General features: G+C 35.9%; 1 protein-coding gene across 1 annotated transcript in view; it reads right to left on the reverse strand.

The window, feature by feature from the left end:
• The window catches only part of ABCA12 (ATP binding cassette subfamily A member 12), a 227,690-nt gene that overhangs the window by 113,389 nt on the left and 90,338 nt on the right, over window positions 1-23,963 (reverse strand). The window contains exons 4-9 of the mRNA XM_072617503.1: window positions 18,662-18,753; window positions 16,518-16,618; window positions 13,663-13,848; window positions 11,848-12,026; window positions 6,239-6,351; window positions 1,789-1,864 (exon numbers count right to left, since the gene is read on the reverse strand). Coding sequence (XP_072473604.1) covers window positions 1,789-1,864; window positions 6,239-6,351; window positions 11,848-12,026; window positions 13,663-13,848; window positions 16,518-16,618; window positions 18,662-18,753 — 747 coding nt within the window. The remainder of the gene's footprint in view (window positions 1-1,788; window positions 1,865-6,238; window positions 6,352-11,847; window positions 12,027-13,662; window positions 13,849-16,517; window positions 16,619-18,661; window positions 18,754-23,963) is intronic.

A 23,963-nucleotide genomic window follows, 5' to 3' on the forward strand; every position in this document is an offset into this window, starting at 1 on the left:
TGGGCAGGGGGCATGATGACTGTCTTCATGTATCTCAAAGACTGCCATCTGGAAGAATTCTGCTCGGACCCAGGGGACAGAACTGGAAGCAATCGGTAGAAGATGCAAAAGAGGTATATTTAAGGTTGATGTAAAGAAAACTTCTAATTGTTAAGAAGTGGAATGAACTGCCTGGGAGGTAATGATTCAATCCCCCTTACTTTCTCCCTATATACATACATTCTTTGAATACATTAAATAAATACTGAGTGACCATTAAATGGGTATACTATATTGAGAATTCTTATTCATGTATGTGTTAGATAGGTCACTAATACCTCTTGATATTTTTCAGAGGACTGACATCTAGCCATTTTTCTCCCTTCTTTTACCTGTGTAGTTGAATTCAAATGGTAAGGCTTTGCATTTATCCCAGCTGAATTTGACCTTAGGAGATCAAGTCCAATATAATATACTAGCCTAAAATCTTTTTGAATCCTGACTGAAAGCCTTTCAAAACCTGGCCCCTCCTCCTACCTCTCTGGTCTTCTTATACCTCACTCCAGGTTTCTGCATCCCAGTGACACTGACCTCCTTTCTGCTCCTCACAACCTTTCTCTATGTCATGGACTTCTTTGTCTGTCTGTCTGATGACTACTATGAACCCCTTTCCAAAATAATGTTTTTAAATGTATGCAATAAAATGCATAGGATTGTAAAGGTAACTTATTATACTGTAATACAATTATCAAAATATGTATTTTTAAAAAGAGTAAGTTCACACACCCCAGGTTAAGAACCCAATGAGCTCCCTTTCAGTTCTAAGGTGCTGTGATTCTTTTCTCTTGCTAGACCTTCCATATGCAATTAGTTATCAAGTCTGCCTTTACCACATCTCTTGAATCTTTCCCTTTCTCTCCACTTACACAACTCTCACCCTAGGTCAACCCTTCATCACTCATCTTTTGGTCATTGTAATAACCTCTGAAATGGTCTCTATCTTCAGTCTTTTCCCTTAGCTACCAAAATAATCTCCTAAAGCACAAGTCTGATCATGTCAATGCTCCATCAAAGGACTTTAGGGATAACCTATTGTCTCTAGGATGAAATCACACCTTTAGCCTGACATTCACGGCCTTCCACAGTCTGATTTTAATCTACTTTTCAAGCCTTAGTTCATGCTACTTGCCTTCATGTACTCCATATTTCAAAATATCCTACTTGTAATTTCCATCTCCCTCTCCTGTACATTCAAATAAGAAATCCTCTATGATTAGAAAATACTACCTCTTCTCTTTAGCCTGATGGACTCTTTACCTTTCTCCAAAGGCTTGGCTTTTGTGCCAACTCCTTCATGAAGACTTCCCTGACTGCTAGTGCTCTTTTTGACCTCAAATTACCTTGTGACATTATATATGTGTGTGTATGCATGTATGTATATGTTTATATGTGTATATGTATGTATATCTTTATATATACACATATAAACACACATCTATGTATATACATGCATGTATATGTATGTATATATGTGCATATATGCATGTATATATACATATATAAATATATATGCATATATATGAACTACATATTATACCCCCAAAAGAATAGAAGCTCCTTGAGGGCAGCAGTGTTTTCCATGTTTCTCTTTCTATCCCCACTACCTAGTAGAGTACCTTGCACACAGAAGATAATTAATGGTAGTAAACAGAAGAAGTCATACCTCTGTTGACCGTTACCTTTATGAATGATTCCGATTGTTCAGGCAAAGTACTTATTCAGTCACGGAAAAAATATGTGTAGACTTACTGAGCAGCCAAACTGCTTGGAGATAGCTTTTCTTCACCATCCTCTTTCCAGTGAGATGTTGCATTTCCTGGTCCATCTGAAATAATAACACTGATATTGACTACACTTTAAAATTAAAAAAAAATGTTTGTTAGCTTTTTCGTTGTTGTTACAACTTGTAGCAGAAGCTGTTGGAATCTGTTTTGAATTAATGAAACACAAATAAAATCTCGAGGGTTTTTTTCTTCTAAGGAAATCATGAGACACCTTTGATTTCATAACTGTTAGAAACATTTATAGACAAATACACATATGTATACTAAACAAACTTGCCTTGAAGATCAAAGCCTCATATTTCTTTCTTTTATTTATTTTTAACACAGTTTAGAACGGATAAAGCAATTCAAACTTTTGGTCAGGTGATGCATCTTTTTAAAGCATTTGCAATATGGACCACAAAAAAAATTTTTTTTAAACATAAAGCCAACTGAGAGACACAGATCATATTTCTGTTGCTAACTTCACAATCTCTTGATCTAATTGTCTCCTCAGTATTACTAAGAATGAAAAGACCCTAACTTCATGTTGTTGGTCCAAAGTCCTACACATAATAGTTTAATTTTAGGCAGCCTCGGATGTTCCTCTGCCCATAATCCATAATCGAATAGATCTGGTATTAAGCTTACAAACCTTTTGACTAGAGGGAATTGCCACCAAGAGTAGGGACATTGCAGGGAAACAATATCTCCCCAACTTCATATCTATTCCAGGCAGGAGTAGATTGTCCACTTGTATTCAGTCAGGCTTAAAGTCTCCCAGGTGTCATTGGGGAAACTGAGTCTGGAGAATCCACCTCAGCCCATGCTGAACAGCTGCTCTCCCACTCTTCCCTTGAGATCACCTATGCAGTTCATACCAGCATCTCATGAGCATATTGGCATCATATAATGGAGGCTCGGATCTCAAAGCCTCATATTTCTAACAAATTCTAGTCTCACTCAAACTCTAGAGTCAAAGGATCTAGTCTACCTTAGATACGGAAATGTAAGTGACTATTGTATAATAAAAGTAAGATCAAATGCTAAACAAAGCAATGGGGAAACTTCCAGAATTTGGGATTCTGCCCTGAAGATGTTCTTCCTTCAGCTGAATCAAGTGCTGCTTAGGTGCCTACTGGCATCATTGTCTATTGCTTCACAGCATCTCTGACCTTTCCTAAACACAATCCCTGATCTATTCTGAATGCAGCTGAAAATGTAAATTGGGCAGTGTTAGCAGATCTGTCTTGACTGGCCTCAAATATCATCATGATACATTGGGAAAGAGGTTGGGCTGATGCAAATCATATTGGATGTTGAAAGATTTAATTCAACACCTTACATTAGCCCTAGAAGTTAAATGTGTTGCTAATCCAACTTCCTGTGGAAAATTCTATTGTAAAAAGCATAAATACACAACAGCATTGTATCAACATTAAAAATGAAAATGTTCTCCATGGTCACACCATAAATAAAAATCATACATACTTTGATGCTTTTATCTATCCCATTTGGTGAATGATATCACTGTGCTTCTCCTCATTACAATCACCTTCCCTGGAGATGTACTTCATTCTTTATAAAGAAACTAATACATCTCAGTGATTGCAGCTTTTAAGTTCAACCTAATCTCTTTCAATAGGGTGTCTTATTATTGACTTTAATAGCTCTTTTGTTTCCTCCAGTTAATATATTCTAAAATTGCCTATGAGCTCTTATTGCGGCAATATAGTGTTATTGTACATTCCGCCAATCAATACGGCTAGCTTAACTTCTTGTATTAAATAAAAATAGCTCCACAAATTCAAAAGGCTCTGTCTCTTATTCTCATCCTGGTCATGTTTCCATAGTGTTTGCCTCTAGTATTACTGATTAGTAGCAACTTTGGTCCGCTCTGGTCTCCTATTTAGAGCTTAAACCTGACTGGTAAGGAGGCAAGACTTGCCAGGCTCTTTTCATAGGATAGGGAAGGATTGCTCCTTTGCAATAATTAATTCTAAAGACAAAGGAAATATCAATTAAAAAGAAAGGTTGGGAATGAGGAGGCTTTGGAGAGAAAATTATCTGTCATGAAAGGTAGACATGTTTAAGTGGGCAGGGTAGACCAGTGATCTCTCATAATATAACTAATAATAATCGTAGCTGACATTTATACAGCACTTTAAGATTTGCAAAGATCTTTGCTTGTATATTAGCTTTTATCACTCTTTCTAGGGTTCCCTCCAGATCTACCACTAGGTTCCCATGTGATGCTAAGAAATTTACTTTGCTTGCATCTATAAAAGAGTAATGGAATTTCTCTTCCTTGTTCAACTGATAAAATGAATAACTAGGAGAAATGATTTTTTTAACATATGAATATTGGCCCCAACCCTGATGCTAGGAAGGGAATAAATTGACTTTCTGAAGGCAAATTTGGTCTTGTGTCCCTAAGGGACTATAAAATATCTTTGAAGAAATGATGTACTAAATAGATCTTAATGAAGTATAAAATTTAATGGACCTTTATCAAGTCAGAATTTACTTCTTTTTCACTGGTGAGATCAGGCATGTTTAGAAAGAGTATACATAAAAATCTAGCACAGTAATAACCTCCACTAAGCAGATGAGGGTGTGGTTGTGGGTTTTTTTTGTTTTGTTTTGTTTTACTATCTAACAGAAAATGTCCCATTTTATTAAAAAGCAGATTTCAATGAGTTACCAAGGTAAATTTTGCTCTGGCAACCCCAGTGATCCAAATTGCAGATACCAAAAATCTCATTATTTATATGAAAATTCAAGAACTCAAAAAACCCAAACAACACCAAAATTACTATGAACTGCCCATTTAGATATCTTAATGAAACTTAATTCTTTGATAGTTTTTGTTCCTTTCTGGGTCTATCCAAGGATTTCCCTGAAACTTATGAAAGTATACTATCACAGTAAGGAATGTGAACTGGTTGTTGGTTAGATAAGATTATTCCTTGGGAAAATGTGAGTGATAATATACATACAGAGACACACACATACATACACACGTACACATATGTACACATGTACACACATCTTTTGCTGTCTCAGTTAATCACAACTACAACTTATTTCTTTGACTTGAAAGGCACTCGAAGGGCTTTTGAGACTTTGTCCTTTGTGAAATTTCATAACATTATCATTTTGCTCTATAATTACAAGGTGTGAGTCTGAAGATAAAAGACAAAAATGGTGGGGAGGGACTTGAAGAAGGCTCCTGAAACTTTAAAACACCAATGGAAAGAACACCAAGAAAAATAATTGATAATAGGTTACTGAACTGACAGTGATTATTAGGTCAAGGCTCTGATAGCTTGGACTGTCTTGCTAATGTTTTTTAAGATCATTAAAAGACACATGATATCAAAGTAGCTAAACTATAATATCAAACCTGCCCCCTAGTCATTAATACTATAATCAGACAGAAAGAAAAATTCTACAAAACTAATAAAACTTTTCACTTTAGGCTTTCTGCTAGCTGTTTTCCTAATTCCTTGGTCTCCTGCTTTTCATTTGAACAGGATAATAACTGTGTTCAGGGATGATAAAGAGAAGTAAGCCTGTTAGAACCATGGAAGAAGTGTTAATATCACTTTCATTGTTGTCTAAAGATTTAAAAAAAACCCAACTACTACATAATATTTCAAAGTGAGAAATTATACCGATGAAGAAAGTCACATGACAGAGAGTGAAATTCCTTCATTTGTTCACACAGTAGAAATAGACAATGTTTGTAAAGCAGGAACTCTTTTAATCAAATTCCAAAGTCTTTCTCTCCCTCTGTCTGTGCCTGTAATATATAATGCTGTCCTCAGATTAAAAAAATCTACCAATAGAGGGCATAGGTTTTGATTTGTTTTCCTACTAGAGATGCTGTATTGGACCTGATCCTCCCATCCTTGACTTGGTCCCCTTTTAAGAAAAAGATACATGTTCAGAATGGTGGGCAGGGTTTTTATGTCATTGCTAAAGACCAAATTCTTGATCAAAGTGTATGGGGAGGGAGAGGGAGAAGAGGGCAGTAACAAAGATAAGTAGAATTCAGTTGAGTTTAGGCTTTCCCCCCATCAAAAAAAAAAATAGATTTGTGATTGGTTAAATTAAATGAAAACTACTCTCCTAATTACACTTTCAATATATTTAAGTGTCTTGCTGAGGTGAAATCCTTGATAATAATATTTCATATCAAAAAGTACAGATTCATGTACCAGTGATGGTCATTTTCACGTTAAACAAAAACTATGGATCACAATCTATTTTCCTGAGTCATTCTTTGTCTTTTACATTCTGAGCATTATTTAGAGATCGTCTTTAGCCGGACCGTAGACTACATGCTATTGTTTTTTCCTTAGTTCAGTCGGATGCTGTTCCTGGGCCATACAACAACAGCTCAATGGCCAGAGAAAGACTGAAGTGAATACCTTGGTTGGAAGCATCCAGAGTGTAGAGCAGATGCTTCACAGACTTCTGGATGGTCTTGAATCCTTCACTATTCGTGACACGTGGATAAACCTTCTGCATTACCAACAGAGCACTAAGAGTTGAGAAACAATTAAAGCAGATTGTGTTTCAAGGTTTACAGACATAAACAAAAGGTTACTCAAGTGGAAAATGGCTGGAGAGTAGGAAATTATTCCTATAACATAGCAGACAAGAGACAGCCTTTGTAATTTAATTACTTGTTTGCTCATTCATGCACAAAATCCCAGCATGGTATTCTCAAGCCTGAGTGGAGCATGACATTCGCAGAAAACCCACAGCCTCAAAATAGCGTTTGTTTTTTTAAAAAGGCCAAAAAATGAAGTAAGTAAAGTTCACATTAGCTTGACATTCTGCTGTTAAGATTACAAATGAGAGGGTAGGTAAAACCATTTTTTTTCCTTAAAAGAAGCAAGAAAAGATTGGAAATCATGTCCAAGCTTTAATAACCACCATAGAATCACAGATTTAGAGCTGAAAGGGACCTCGGAAGTCATCAAGTCCAACAATCTTTTGTTCTAAGCTAAGGCCCACAAAAAGAATCCTGAGTATTTAATGACATTTTTAAATACAATTTTTTTTAATTACTCAGATTTTAGTCAAAGACCTTCTAACTCATTCATGGTCAATGAGAACATAGACAAAAAATGTTAGGGTTAGAAGGGATATTTTTTTTTTCCTCCAAACCTATAATTCCATTGATGTAAGGAATTCTTAGGAAAGGAAATCCTCTCACCAAGAATTTTTCTGTCTTGATTAGAGCTAAAAATTAAGGGTCTAATTAATTTACAGGACTTACATAAACCTATTTCTGCTAAGACTAAAGACTAGACATGAAGGAAGAACAATTAGCACATTCACACATTTTGCTTAAATTTACATTTTTCCTTCCAAAGCAATGGGTTGCTTAAGAAAGTTCCTTTCTCCTGATGCTAGTAATTTATAAATGAAAATACGTTTGCACATCTACAGGTATGTTCACATTTTACAAGCAGTGAGTTTTAAAATACTTATCAAAGAGATAGACATTCAACATTTTCATTTACTTAGAGTGGTAATCAAAACAAAAGGCTTTTATTAAGCCATCACCTTTAGTCAGGCAAGTTGAGATTTAAGTTCCTACATCTGATGAATTGTCTAATTTTTTTCTGTTGTAGAAACTAACCTGTAATTGGTATATCTTGGGTTATTTGCATATATGCAAATGTTTGGGGGTGTTTACATATTTTGCATGTGTATATAATGTGGATATTTACATATATTTGCATGCGCATATAATAGTGAATATACATACATATACTGAATACATATACATATATTTATTATATAATGTTTTCCATCTCTGCCACTATGTAGCTGTTTGACCTTGGGCAAATTCTTCAACTTCTTTGAAGCTCACCTTATCTGTTTAATGGGGAAAAGAATGCCTTGCCCTCTCTACTTACAAAGTTGTTACATGGATCAAATATAAGATGCCAATTCCTTGGAGGAAATTGTTCTGAAATAGTTTTATACATGGTAGAGTTCTGTACAAATATACATCATTATCAATAGTAATGGTGGGTGGCAGATATTATTCAGTTAATACTTTCATCCCAGTTTCCTAGAAAAAACGGAAGAGCTATTTAGCATCTGAAGAAAACATTGGACTAACAGGTGGCTCAGATCATGTACAACATTTATTTTGGGCAACTCCAGGTTTCAGTTGCCTTTAAAAGAGGTTTTTAAAAGACTTGAAGGAAATAACTTCTAAGTGAAACATGTGTACTTAAATATTTGTTCTAGAGCAAAGTATGAATGAGGATGATCTTTGTCTAAGACTCTGAACTTTGAATACTTTGGTGGTCACTGGTGTGAAAAAATTTGATTCCATAAATTGAGAAGGTATAATTCCAGTCCAAAGTAGCAAGATGCCTACTCTCTGATCCCCATTGTATGTTTTAATTACTATACAGCTAGGTGGTGTAGTGAATGGAGAGCACTGGACCTGGAGTTAAGAAGCCCTGAGTTAAGATCTAGCCTCAGGCATGAGCAGCTAGGGCCAGACATTTAATTGTCCTATTTCCTCAACTATAAAACAAGGAAAACAATAGCCTGAATTCCAAGGCTATCATAAGAATCAAATGAGATAGTATTTGTAAAAGCACTTATCACAATGCCTAGCTTGTAGTAGGCACTATAGAAATGTTTATTTCCCATTACAAAGCCCAAGAGTTTATCTCATATCATTAAGCAGTTCACAGATGGTTGACAATCCAGGAACAGATTCACTCTCTGTGATTTAGAATTCAATAGTAAATCTTCAAATTGGCCTTCTTTTCCACACCAAGTCAGTACATACTTGCTCTTTGGGGTATTAAGTATAGTTCCTTTCTCATATTCCAAGTATGTAGACAGACCTTATGTACAATAATAAAGTCTGTGCCTAACTTTGATATGTTTTCAAGTGAATGGATCCCATATTCAGTGAGAATGTAGTCATGGAGCGTTAGACCTTGAAAGGACTTCCTCCTCCACAACATTCGTCCTCCCCATTGCATTTGGTTAAAGGAACACCTACCCAAGGAAATCCTTCTAATGATTAAGATTAGTATCTGCCCTACAACTTACTGTTTCAGAGCAAGAATTAGCAAACTAGACCAAGACTAAGAATGTTTTTTATATATTTAAATAAATCTTAAAATATAAATAAATAATTTGTCAACCCGTCTTTTAGAGAATTTCCTAGGAGGAAGTGAGAGATTAAGTGTCTTATTTGGACAACTTAGTTTTACTTAGCCTGTTAAGTATCAGACATCGGACTTGACCAAGTCTTCCCAACTCTACAGTGGCCTTCATATGCCATTTAACCCAAAGTCATCTAGGACAATCACCTTTACATTAACTTTTTGGTCCCTAGAGTTTGACTTCTGAATTCTACTTTAAAATCCAATTTGTTGGTCCTGCACTGGGGATCTCTGTCCAGCTTTAGACCACCCCCTGACCTGAATGTCAATATTTTCTTCTCTGAACAAATGAAGACTAAAAGAAATCCTTCTCTCCTTATTCTGCTTCCATTCTCTTCCCCTCTCTCAATACTTCCCACAATTAATTATATCAGTAATGATGATTTGAAATGTTTTTTCCTATAAGTTATTTTTTTCTCCTCTTCATCTATTCAAAGTGGAAATTTTCCTAGAAGACCCATAAGAATAATGTAAAGAAATGAAAGGAAGGGAATGACACACTCTTGCTAATGTATGTCCAGGCCTAGAATTGGCTTTGACTTTCTCTTGTATAGCTTTCAGAAACTCTCTGTTTTGTCCAGCTGCATCACAACCGCAACATTATTGAAATCTGATTTGGGTGATTTGAGGTTTAGAGCCATTTATCATTGAACAAAACAATCTAGAGGAAACGAGGAAGAGTATTGATGAGACTTATCTGTGTCATTACTTGTGTTCACTAAAGACCAGAACAGCAGCACTGAGGCCACAAGCTAGGAGATAAATATTGTCAAGCTTGAGGTAAGTGATGGCTTTTTAAGGAACACTTTGCTAGTATAGAAACATTAATTAAAGGAGGCCCAAGGAGAGGAAAAGCTTTACAAATTGGGGACAATTAAGTAGGCACTTAAAGAATGACAGTTGTTTAGGACCAGATAAGACAATCAAATGACCTTTGTTTTTTATTAGCTGCTGCTATTTCTTTTCTTGAAAAAATTCTGTCATATGCTAATATATGGCATGTATAATTATTATCTAGAAATCTGTATAATTATAACTTATCACATTTTCCTGTCAAATTTTTAGAAAACATAATACTAACAATGGCTAGCATGTATACAGAGATTTAGGTTTGCAAAATGTATTACAAATATTCTCATTTGATACTCATAACAACACTGGGAACTAGTTATTCTTGTTCCCATCTTACAGATGTGGAGACTGAGGTAGACATTGAATGTGAACTTGGGTTTTACTGTTGTCTTTCTGACTCCAGGTCCAATGATCTATCCACCATGCTGCTGCCTGGTTACCTCAATATAATATACTCTTTGTACATGTTTTACTCTATTGGGATAGCACATAGAGATTTTTTTTGTTTCTCCACATGAAATTCACATAGGAGGGTTTTTTGTTTGTCTGTTTGTTTTATCTAGACCTATGATTCCATCAGTTTAGGGAACTTCAAATGTACAAGTTCCCTACACTAAGGCAAGCCAAAAAGTCTTCTGTAACTTATGATGCTAAGGAATTGGCAGACCAGGAGTCTGAATGCAGATTGAAACATGGGATTTTCTCTTTTTTTTCTTTCTCATGATTTTTCCCTTTTGTTCTGATTCTTCTTTCACAAGATGATTAATGTGGAAATATGTTTAATATGATTGTACATATGTAACCTATACCAGATTGCTTGCCATCTTGGGGAAGAAGGGTGAGGAAGCGGCAGAAAAATGGAGAACTCAAAATCTTATAAAAAAGTGCATGATGAAAACTAAAAATAGTTTTTAAAAAAGAGAAAAAATAAAAAAAATTAGAAAGAAAACATAGTGATTAAGTCACTTGCCCCCAATCATTCATCCAGATCTTCAATTAAAAACCTACTATCTATAGTCCCAGTGTCTGTCATTCTCTCACACATTCACAACACTGGATACTCATGTAAAAATTCTATCTACTTGGCTTTTTTTCTGGAGCATGGGCTTGTTTTCTTGGGTTGACCACTTCTTACCAGTGTGGCTTGGGGCAGTGGTCTCAAACTCAAATAGAAGTAAGGGGCCACCAAACTGTACATACACAGCTTTGGGGGATATATATTAACTTAGAAAACCACAAATTAACATTATCTATGTTGTATTGCATTTTTATTTATTTGTTAAATATTTCTCAATTATATTTTAATCTGACTTGGAATGCCAGCTATCCAAGAACTCTGTACCTGACATCTCTGGCATAATGGAGAGACAGTGGGCCTTGGAGCTCAGATACATGTTGGCTTTGTGTTAAGTTCTCATTTCTCCAGACCACACTCTTAGACCAAAAGTTACATAGAAAATGCTAACCTAGATTGGTAGAGGGACTTCACCCTTGCAGATTTTTCCATATACCCATGAAATCACAGGTCCAATTCTTCCTATCCCTTACACATTAAAGAAAGGACTCACTTTCTTCCTATTAATGCATCTGCTTTTTCACACTAAAAGAAAGAAGACTGTAAGATACAAGAGAAACTGACAAAAGCAGTTCAGTACTATATTCCTGGGGAGGCAGACTGATTTTGCAAAGGAATGTGAGGGTAGTAATTACATCTCAGACATTAAAAACTGAATGAACCATGTCATGTACTTGACAACACCCTGTAAAGAACATTCTGGCACAAGATCTACAGGACAGTCTAAAGCGGCTTTCACTCAAGTTGTCTCTGACATACCTAATGTCTGTGATTACAAGGTATGGGATTGTATGCTTGGTATTTCAATGAACTAAATGCCTTTCCATGGCCTTAGTAGGTGACCTCTTTACTGTGTTTATAAACAAGCCCTTCCCACCTAAGTGTCCTATTCTCTTACCTGTTTGCCTCATGGAGAATATCCAATAGCTCCTTTAATTTTGTGTCATCTTGGAACAAATTGGGAATACTTGAGAGAAATTGCCACAGTGCAGTTTGGTCCTGTAGTTGTGAAAAGAACGACAGCACCCTGGCTGACTCTTGGAAGACTATCATTTGTTTGTTGGGGTCATTTGAGATCTAAAAAAAAAGAAGAATCACCAAAGGAAAAAGAAGATATTAGGAGAGTTTTAATCTGCTTCCCTCACTGATTTGGAAAATGTCAGAAATCTAGACTGTTAAAAAAACACACACCTTACAGAGCTGACTCCATTCTAAAGGGACTCTCATTTCTTAAAGTTCCAACCCTCTATGATACTTTTACACATAATGGGTTTTTTCTATATTTTGTAGGCTTCTACTTGCTTGCAGTAGCATAGGGTAGACAAAATGGCTTTCTTTCAACCTATCTATTTATCTATTATTATTATCTCCTGAAAGAATTTAAGCTCCTTGAGAGCGGGGGCATTTTGTTTTTCTCTTTGCTTTGTCAGGACCTGGAATAATGCCTAACATGCTCTTAACAAACCATTATTGATTGGTTGATCACAAACTTTCCACAAAATTTGAACTTTCTATTGGAAAAGAAAAATTAGGGCTGGACCACTGCAGTCACCTGGAAAATTATTGAATTATTGTTAGTCTACATTCCATTAAAAGATTTATTACTATCTTATTTTACAAAGAATATTAAAAATAGATATAGTGACTGCTAATGCATGACAAGGGAAATTAATTTCTTGGATATAGGGAGGTGGTTTGAAGTATAAAATATCATTTTTAAGTCCCTAATTTAAGGCTTAGTTTAAGTGCTACCTCCTTCAAGAGGTTTTTCCTCATTTTTTTCCTCTTCCTTCTCCCTTTAACTCATCCCCACTCCCCCAACCCATCAGCCCCCTCCCAATCACTTTAAATACACTTTTTATTACTTATCTGTGTGCATAGAATATAAGGTCTTTGTGGGCAGGGACCGTTTTGGTTTCTCTTTGTATACTCAACACCTAGCTCCAGGTTTTGTAGATAGTACGTTTTTATTAATGGTAATTGAATTGTATTACTAATGTTTCTTTGGAAACCACAGGAGAATGCTCTTGAAGATAATCTGTAATATTTTTAAGAGGAATATTGACTAGATCCAACTTATGATCCATCAGGGAATGTTACAGCTGAAAGGGACTTTAGAGATCATCTGGTGTCTGATTCCATTTGACAGATGCTCAAACTGAGGATAATAGAAGAAATGGTAAACCACAGCGTGCTAGAACGAGGACCAAAAACCAAATCTCCTGATTTCCAGTTAGTCTTCTCTTCACTTTTCAAATTATTTTCATTATAAAAATGCCCCATTTCAGGTTATTTGCTACTCTCTATATTTTTTTATTTTTGCTATACTTTCACATGTCACGCATCTTGAGATATTCCCATGAAGATCTCAAACACATATAAACCCTAACCCACACTGAAACAAAGCCTTATCTCATTACCCATGGGGCAGGTCTACCTTAGCAGCACTGCAATCTTTTGTATTCAATATTGAAATTATGGTAATCATTCATAAGGGAGGATGTTGCATGAGATGAGACCATTTAGGAAAACACTGAGGAGACACCCCTACAGTATTGAGCTGTAGATATTATGAAAGCAGGGTAATATTTTTGTGAGTATTGCACCACTGGTGTAGGTCACCACTGGCCCCTTGACTCAGAGTGACTTAGTGACAGAGACAGGATGAGAAACAGGTGATTTTGACTCTGTTAGTCAAGCATACCCAACTTACCTGAGACAGCTGGTTTCTTAGTTCTTGGATAGTTGACTCCAATAGAGTTATGTTGGAAAGACAAAACTGGTTGAAAATATTTTTCCCTAAAGTGTTCCATGAGAAAGTATCATCTGTTGTATAGGCTGGATGATTCTCACAGATTTCTCTTCTTAGGTTTTCCGAAGTTGAGTTTTGCTTTAGCATCTAGAGAAAAGGAGACAGCAACAGCAGTCAGTATGAGGGACTCAGATGTCCATGTTCTAGGATTCCTGGAAATGATCTTTACGAAAACTGACCTGTCTTCAGTAAGTGCCAAATTCAAGAAACACCACTTAATAATTTTACTTAGAATAATGTTTGAATACAATGAGTGCATATATGAAAGAGTAAGTATATGTGTGTGAAAGAGAGAAGAGGGGCGAGGAAGAGAGGAAAGAGAAGAACAGGGAGGGAAAAAGGAGAGGAAAAGGAGAAGAGAGAAGGGAAAAGGGGGAGAGAATTTGGGGAAAATCTTGTCACTAATAAAAATACAGAATCTACATAAGCTACATTTAAATAAATTATTTTCCTTCTCTGAACTAAATAATCTAAATATATCAAGGAATGAAAAATCTCAAGTAAAAGAAGTTTTTAAGGCATGAAATTTTCTTTCTTCTTTCTTTGCAGGGAGACAGAAAGACTCAGGAGGCACACCTCCATGAGAGACTGCCCAGGCAGGAGATGTTGTTATCTTTGAGTGGGACCAAAAAAGGAGAACCCTAAGTAAATGTGTTCAGAGAACTATAGGTGTTCATTTGTGATTTCTAAATTTTGACTTATTCCTCCTTTGTGATGCTTCTCTTCCAAATGAGCCACAGATCACAGAATTTTAGAGCCAAAAACAATCTTAGTGATTATTTAACCCAACCCTTTCATTTTTCACAGATGAAAACAATGAGTTTCAGAAAAGTTAAATTTAGTGTGGAAAGACCATTGGCATGACCTTTGGAAGACTAAGGTTCTAGAGCTGTAGGACTGTATCCTCTACCATAAAAGAGATATGTGACTGAATAAAGTCACGCCACTTCTCGGGAATCTGCACTAAGACTTTTGGGACACCTTGTATATTGTCCAGTAGATCAAAGAATACCAATGAATCACAGCACTATAATTTTGAGCAGTAGGTAGGACAAACATTATTACCCTCATTTTACTGAGGAGTAAACTGGGGTTTAGAAATGTAAAGTGACTGGTTAAAAGTTACAGGGATGGTGTCAGAGACAAAGCTGAAACCCATATATTTTTTTACTCCAATACTAGCAATCCTCCTAATAATAATAATAGCAGATAATTCTTTAGTGCTTTAAGGCTTGTAAAAATGCTTTACATACACCCTCTCATTTGGACCTCACTACAACCTAATATTAGTATCTCCATTCTACAGATATGGAAATTGAGACTCAGAGTGGTAAAAGGTGGTGTAGTGGTGACTGAGTGATGTACTTGGAGTCAGGAAAGCCCAGGTTCAAATCCTACCTCAGACACTTGACAGCTATGTGACCCTGAAAAAGTCACTTATTATTCCTGGGTCTCAGTTTCCTTATCTATAATATGAGGGAGTTGGACTTCATAACCTCCAAGGGTCATTTCTAGGTATAAATCTATGATCCTAAATGACTTGCCCATGACTACGCAGCTAGTTAGGGTCAAAGGTAAGATATGAATCCAAGTATGTCTGACTCTAAATGTAGGATTTCCTTGACTATGCCACACAACCTCAGATACAACTCAGTTATTAAATGCATTTCCTCTTAAGTTATCATTATACATCTGGACATTGTAGCAAAAACATCATAGAGCTAATTGTACTTTCAATTATATGTGGATAGTTTGGATAGCACTTTTATTTATTAAAAAAAAAACATTTTTTGGTTGTGATGGAAGGTTTCCTTATTTTTGAATACCCAAAGTTGGCATTTTCTTTATTTCTGAAGTCCCCAAAGTTATATCTATTGTCTTGCAGCTTGGGAAACTTAAAAGTGAGCAGATGCACATAAATGATTAGGAGTAGAAATCTGCAGATAGGATTTCCAGAAGATGTTATTAAAGATGGAACATTTCCCTCTTTGGGGAAAGATTCGCAACAGGAATCTGCCACTCTCATTTTTCCAATGGCAACAGCATAGATGAATCAGGAGGTTTGGTGTACCATTTTAACCTGGTTTTCTTTTCTTTTCCGCTTTAAGGGATTAAAGGATCATGTCTTATGACACCCTCCTTCTTGCCAAAAGGACTTAAAAATGAACTAGCAGAAAAGGGAACAAATACAGGAGAATCAAAGGAATTTGTGATTCTTCAAACTCAGTTTCTTATGAAGAAACATCTCATAAAAATACCATCCTGGCCACTGGCTCCAAAGTGGAAGAATGCAAGAGACTTTAAAGACTACGTTCTCTAGGAAATCAAAGGCTGAAGTAATGTATTTATTATGAAAAAGTTTCCAGTACTGTGTTAACATTTGCTTTCTTTCTTTTTTTTTATATTTTACAAAATTGGCTTTCTGGGACTTGAATAGACAAATTCACTGAAGGAGGGGAATTTTTACTCAGGAGAAATGGCCCTGAATCATAGCATCAATTGTAATGACTGACATTTAGAGAACATTTTAACATTTTCCGAGACCTTTGCATTACTATCTCATTTGAGTCTCACAACTCCCCAAGGCAGGTGAATTTTCACTTTTAACTTCACCTTGCATTAAGTTTTAAGTAATGATGGAAAGTTTTTATAACTTAATAAAGAAATATTCACCCCAAAGTCCTGTATGGGATGCCTCATTGAGCCCCCGTCTATTCTGTATAGTTTATTCTTTATGGTGTGCATATCAAAGTTACCTTTTCCATATCTAGAATCCGTGCAAGCACTTGACTGCTGTTGAATGTGGGGATGGAATCTGTTATGATGCTTTCTAACTCAGGTCTTGAGCTGGAAAAGACTATAAAAATAATGATAGAATTAGCATGCCAACCAAAAACAATTGCAGAATGGTTATTAACCCATTAGGGATCATGAGCATCTTCATATACCATCAATGCCTCATCTATGTCTATCTTAGAAATTTCATTCTGATTAAAAAAACAGCATTGACTACAAGTTTCTGAGTGTTTTCCTCCACTCTCAAGCAATCCTTTAGATGTTTTGGTTCTAGGTTAAGTCCTCATACTTCTTTACTGCTATTTTACCCAATCAATCCAGTCCTATCTATGCCTCCTTTAAAATTTCTTGGTGTCACAGTGGATATGATGCTGGACCTGGACTCAGGAAGCCCCTAGTTCAAACCCAGCCTCTGACACTTAACTTGCTGTGTGGGCAAGTCACTCATTATATGCTTCATTTTTCTCATCTGCAAAATGGGGATAAATACTAGCAACTACCTCCCAGTTTGTTGTATGGATAACATGCTATAATATTTGTGAAGTACTACATAAATGCCAGCGATCATTGTAATGATGACTGCTGTTCTTTTATCCGTCATTTCAAACATCTATCTTAAGGACCTGCCAATAGACATGGAATGATGATTTTCTTTATAAATATTCAATTAGGAGAATAAAAATAAAAACAAATTCTATCTTTCCTAAAATGATTCATCATAGTTACTTTAGTTCAAAGTCAAAGATTGGCATTATCATCTCAGAATGCAATGCTCTCCTTCCATTAAGTAGCATTCAAAGGAATCTATGAAGTATGATGTCCACTGTCCCTGGTTTTGTAGAATCCATTCAGTGGGACAGCCTTCATATCTTTATAATGTACACTCATCAAGCCAGCCTCTTCTAAAACCTGAGGCCTGAGAAATCCCATTTTTCACAGCAAAAAAAAAAACCACCATCTGCGTTCAAAAATGATGCTCTGAGTCACTAATAGTGTGTGTGTTTTGAGGGTTTATTTTTTTCTTTTCTTTTTTTAATGTTATTCCATTAGTGATAAGGAATTGATGGGTTTACATCTCTTGTCTGATGCCCCTCTTGTAACCATGGTCATGCACTGATGAGATGAAGGGTGCTGTCTGTGGCCATGGAGAAGAGCCCAGATAGTCAGGACCCATTACTCATGTAATCACAGCTTCATTATATCTTTCAACAAAGAGAGCTAAGCAAACAACCACAGATGAGTACTTGTGTGTTCATTAAAGACTAACCTTGACCCCATTATGTGAAAACAGTCTTCTCTCATTCAAAAGGCAGAATGCCATAGTAAGTACAGTATGAATCAACAAAAATCATAGAATCTAATCATGGAAGGGGCTAATACATGATATCCAACAAGAGATCATCCAGCCTCAATCTGAAGAGAAGAGATTTGGGTTCAAAATTAGCTCTGTTACACTTTAGCCATGTTGACCTAGATTAAACACTCAGCCTCTTTGTATCAAACAATCCACTAGACCAATGGAAGGTTCTCTGTATTGACAAAAATCACAGATCCTTCCATTCATTAATTCACTTATCCCCACCAACATTATTGTGAAATAGTTCAATATCTTTATATCTTAACCATTCAAATATTGCCATTTCTCAATGACAATAAAAAAGAGGCCTGCAATCATAACTATACTCTCTATTTATGGAAATCTACAGTAGACAACTAGTGAAGGCATCCTGAGTAACTGTGATAGGGAGGATGAAGTTTCTGATCTTTTAGTTTTCATCGATATTCCTATGTCCTAATTTTTTGAAAGTTCCTCCTTGCCCCTAGGATCTGGGATCAATAACTTATCTTATATGGTCAAGAGTAATGTGAAGGTTGCCCATGTAATTATTAAGGACTCTGCCAACTGAAGAAGGCTTTGCTATCTGTGTATTCTCAAGAGCTTACTATAAGAGTACTATCTCCCCCGGCAACCATAAAGAATGCTTCAGTCTCTTAGCCATACCCTCCTGGGCATTCCATTTCAGTTTGGAAAGTTTAGACTAGTGAATAGACTTTCAAAAGATTAGACCTTCACTTGCTTTGCCAAAAGAACAGACTAGCTTACCCAGTGATGTATTCCTTCTTTCTGGAAATTTAGTGCTCCGAGGTGATGAATTACTGTCCTTCCCCAGGCTGGATGACTTTCTCTGGATTTCACTAGAGAGGGATAAGAAAGAATCCTGTAAATTCACACACACTAATTTACCATTGAAGTTACAACAATGCATCATATAGCAGGTTTAAGGGATGTTATATCACTTTCCCCTCCTTCCTCCCTTAATGTACTTTTCAGAATTTTAACGGATGAACACACCAAGATTTACATGACCAATGTAAAGATTCCTACAAGGTGAACTTTTATTCATGTGAAATGGTCCAAAAGACAGTTAGGGAAAGTTATTTTTACTTTAACCTTGTATTAAGTTCTCAAAAAAGAGATGAAAAGTTTTATAATGAAATATAAAAACTTTTATGATAATCCATTCTTTTACTGGAGACTAGACAAAAATATGATCTGAAGGCACAAAATCTGTTTATTTCTTAACATGAAAGGAAAAATGTCTTTCCATGTAAAGACATTTGAAAGGAGATTTGAATATGGCACGAGTTGAATTATTTCTATCACATAACCAGATAAATGCTAAAACATTTCTTGCAAGGAAGATAAGGTAGCATGCTAGTACGTTTAGTAAATTCATTTCATATAAATAGCTCTTCAATTTCTGTAAGACAGTTAAGTGTCCAAACAGTTACTCTCCTACAGGGAACAAAACCAGGACTTAATCCGATCAAGATTTAGGAGAGCATCATTAGATCATAGAGGAGGACTTGGAAGGGGACTTCAGAATTGAGCTATCTAGTCCAATCTCATTTTACAGATGAGGAAACTGACTTGTTCAAGGTCACACAGGCAGTCAGCCTCAGAGGCAGTATTTGAACCCAGGCACGCTGACATTAGATCTTTGTAGGATCCAACCTTTACATAAATACAAGGGCCGTAGGGAAATGATCATTTGGGAGAAAAGAGAAAAACATATGTATTAAGGAGAATGCAGACTTTCTCTCCAGATCTGGAAAAATATAATGTGTGTGTGTTTGTATGAATGTGAAGGTTTCTGGTCTGTGTTTAATATAGGAGCTTGACTAAGATGAATAGAGCTTCTATGTCAATAGTAGAGAGGAAATTTTCCTTTAACTATTCTTTGACTTAATCTTTGAAAATCAGACTAGAATTTTCATACTAGATTCTTAGGTGTTTTATAATTTAGATGATTTCTTCTTGAAAGTTGGATGATTTCCTTTCTTTCTGTGCCCACTTTTAAAACAGTAAAGAGAAAGTAGCATTTGTTTGCCTTCCTTAATGTTTTTTCCTGTCTCTTCCTATTAAGTGTGTTAGGTGCAGCCAAAGTCCTGCATTCATTCATAAGGCATACGTGAATTATTCATGACCAGATACTGCTCCCTTAAGTCCTTGCTCATTCCTTCTGCTGACTGTTTGGGACCGGGAAAACTAGGCAAGAGTAAAATCAGAACTGACCTAAACCTTTTTCCTTTTCTCAAGTTGAAGTTTTTGAAAGTTTGAGAAACTTGAGTTCACTTCACTATCTATTTTCTCAGTACTTTTCAGTTTGCATTATTGCAAGAAAGACTAGAAAACCATAAAATTTTTCAATCATAAAAACAACTGTTCTCATGAGATTTTCCCAAGAATAAAAACCCAAGTTCCTTGAGAGGAGGAATTGTTTTATTCTTTGTACTATAACCCCAGTGCCTGGCACACAGTAGGCAATGAATAAATGCTTGTTGATTGATTGATTAAATAGAATTAAAAAATAAGAAGAATGACACAGGCTGAGATAAGCAGAAAAAGGAGGTGACAAAAAAAGAAATAGAAACTGAGTGATAAATGGGATGGGTGGGGAGATTCTTACTCAAGAAATGGAAAAGAAATCATCGTAAGGGACCAAGAAAGCTAATGAAAACACACAAGTTAAGAAGGCATTTAGTACATCGTTTTATTTCCAGGTGCAACTTCATTAAACCATCTCGGAGGGAAAAAACAGTGCTTTATTCTTTTCCTCAAGATCTACAGGGCAGGAAGCCAGATGTCTCTCGAGGCAAAAAAGGGGACTTTATCTGAAATATATGTATACACACATACACACATATACACACAACACATATATGTAAATAATATATAAACATATATATACATATATGTGGGTATATGCTACTTTCTCATAGAACACACATACACACACACACATACACACACTCATTGAAAGGTATTTCCAAAGCATGTTGTAGAGCATCCTTTTGATCTTACAGGAGCCCAGCTCTCTATAACATTTCCCCATTTTTCTCCTCACCACCCCTCCCACTCCCTTGTCCTTCTTCCAGAACCCCTTTATTTGCTGTCTTCATAAAAATATGATCTCCTTGAGGGCAAGGATTGACTTGCTTGTTTGCATTTCTATCCATAGCACTTAGCACAGTTCCTCCCAGAGAGTAGGTGTTTACTAAGTATTTCTCTCTCTCTCTCTCCCTCTCCCTCTCCCTCTTCCTCTCTCTGTGTCTCTCTCTCTCACTCTCTCTCCCTTTCCTCCATCCATCTATCTATCTATCTATCTATCTATCTATCTATCTATCTATCTATCTATCTATCTATCTATCTGTCTGTCTGTCTATCTATCTTTCCCTGCTCACTTTTGAGTACATACTAATTTCAGGGATACAGGGATCTCCTGATGCTTCTTGGCTATACCACCTTCCCTATCATGTTCCACCTGTGATTTTTCCTCTAAAGGCATCATCTGTACTCCAGATATATCTCTTTTCCTTTCCTCCAAACTTCTACCTGCTCCCATCAAAATTTACATCTTCTTTGCCACAACATTTGAGGGCTTTGCTAGCTGATTGGTAAGATAATTTTGTAAATTTATTCAACTAAGGTATTAACATAGCTAAATACAATATACTTTCATGGATCAGTGATAGGATGCGAATACTTTCTCAATAGTGCACTCGTTTTTTCTCACTTTGTTTGATTCTTATACCCATCTTTCAATAGATCTGCCTACCCAACACGACCTTCTTGTAGGTCTTAATAGGGACGGGAACTTGCATCACGTTGGGTTGACTGTGTTATCCCTTGCTGTTGCCATAGTAGTATCAGTATAACTAGCCTATCTCCTTTTCTTGTCATGCATGTCCTTGATATACTTGGTCATTTTTTTTTGCAAACGAGTGCCATTGATAAAACAACCTACTTACACCAACCCATAGACTTCCTTTTTAGTGCCTCATGATTTTGATTCATAGGAAATCTTGGTGTTCCATGATTTACAGACTCATAACATCACCAGAAGAATATTGGTGTCTTAACAATGAGATTTCATACAAGGAAACAACTTGAGATCATGGACACTACTGAATAATTTCGCATATATAAACCAGACTATTCGATTCAATTCTTGGCCAGCTCATTGCCCGTCTTGTACAAGATATATGTGCTTATCTGTAAACTCAAAGGACTGCCTATTCACTTATATATCATGCCATGATCTCACATCCAATTTTTTCTCTTTGTAGATTACTGCATCAATCACTCCTAAGTAGATAAAGATGTCTCATTAAGAAAGCCCTAACATTAGAATTAGAATGAAGAGATTTATCATGATGTCAAATGAAAATAAGAATATATTTGGAAAACCTTCCCATTCAAAAAAAATCCTTCTTCCATTTAGATCCTGTACATGATATTGTCCACAACACTCTAGAAGGTGCCTAATGAGTGTATTTCTCTCTATTTTATGCCTCAATTGATTTTGACAATCAAAAGACCATTAAACAAAGCTATCTTTGAAGGTTGGGCTTGTCAAGGAATCTTTTATGATCTTAATATATGTAGGGAAGACATTTTGTCTTAGAAGACTCTAAAAAGCTACATTTTCTCTAATAATTCAACTTCTTTGTAATAAAAAATAGATAATATAGATATATAGGATGAAAAGCCATTCATCTAATAGATCATTAGGTCAATATAAACAATCAGTCCTCAAAATAAAAGCAAGTTGTCAACAATCATAAAAAAATCACTGCATTAATTGAAAAAATGAAAACTAAAACAATGATGAATATTTGCGTTATACTCCATAACTCAGTAAAAGTAACAAAGGATGTAAGTAATCAATATTGGAGGGAAAATAGATCCACTAATATACTATTAGTAGAGCTGTCAAGTCATCGAACAATTTTTTAGGGAAAAAAAAACAAAAACATCTTTGAATGATGTAGGAAAACTGACAAAATTTTTCAGAGCCTTTTAATCAGAGAGATCAAAATTAGAGAACAAAAGATCTTGTATGTATAAAAATATTTCAGTATCATTTTTACAGTGTCAAAATTGAAACAATGACAGTTTCCATCTGTTGTTGAATTACTAAGCAAATTTAGGCATGTGAAGTTTAATGGAATATTATTGTACTTTAAGAAACTATATATGTGAGTTCAGAGAAATATGGGAAAATTTTTATGAACTGATGGAGAGTTGTCAGTACCAGGAAAGTTATGTATATGCAATAACTATAGCAACATAAGCTAAGGGCAGGTAGGTGGCACAATGGATAAAATGCTGGGCCTGGAGTCAGGAAGACTCACCTTCTTGAGTTCAAATCTGGCCTCAGACACTAATTAGCTGTCTGGCTGAGCAAGTCCCTTAACCCTGTTTGCCTCAGTTTCCTCATCTGTGAAATGAGCTGGAGAAGGAAATGGCAAACCACTCTAGTACTTTGCCAAGAAAAACCCAAATGGGATCATGAAGACACGACTGAAACAACTATATAAGAATATAACAAGGTAAATAAAAAGAACAACCAAAACAACCCAAACCCTAAGTCATTAGAGTATTTCATCTTGGGACTTTCTTCCAGATGCCTGCCTGGATCAGAAGCTGACCAACTCCCACACACTGCAGCAAAATCCTTCAGTTTATAACTGTCCAAGACAATGATTAAAAAAATGCAATGAAGTATCATTATTTCTGAGGAAAGGAGGCTAACCTCAAGAGTTGGAAGATGGTACAGAACTTAAGGGAGCCAGAGTGAGACAAAACTGAACCAAGCTCCCTACCCAAAAGTGCATCAAGGGCAGAACTTGCCCGGAATAATGCTTCTTTGCAGGAAATGGATAATAGGAGAGATGAGTAAATCAAAGAAAACACCTACAAGTAACAAAAATGAAGGCAAATTGACAAATCCCTCAGAACCAAAAAGGGAATGCAATTGTAAGCAAAGACTCAAAGGGAAAATTGATTTTTCATAACAACTACATGAATATCTATCTCCAAAAGCATGAAGCAAGAGAAA

This window comes from Notamacropus eugenii, chromosome 6 (assembly GCF_028372415.1).
Source record: "Notamacropus eugenii isolate mMacEug1 chromosome 6, mMacEug1.pri_v2, whole genome shotgun sequence".
In the NCBI taxonomy this organism is placed as follows: Eukaryota; Metazoa; Chordata; class Mammalia; order Diprotodontia; family Macropodidae; genus Notamacropus; species Notamacropus eugenii.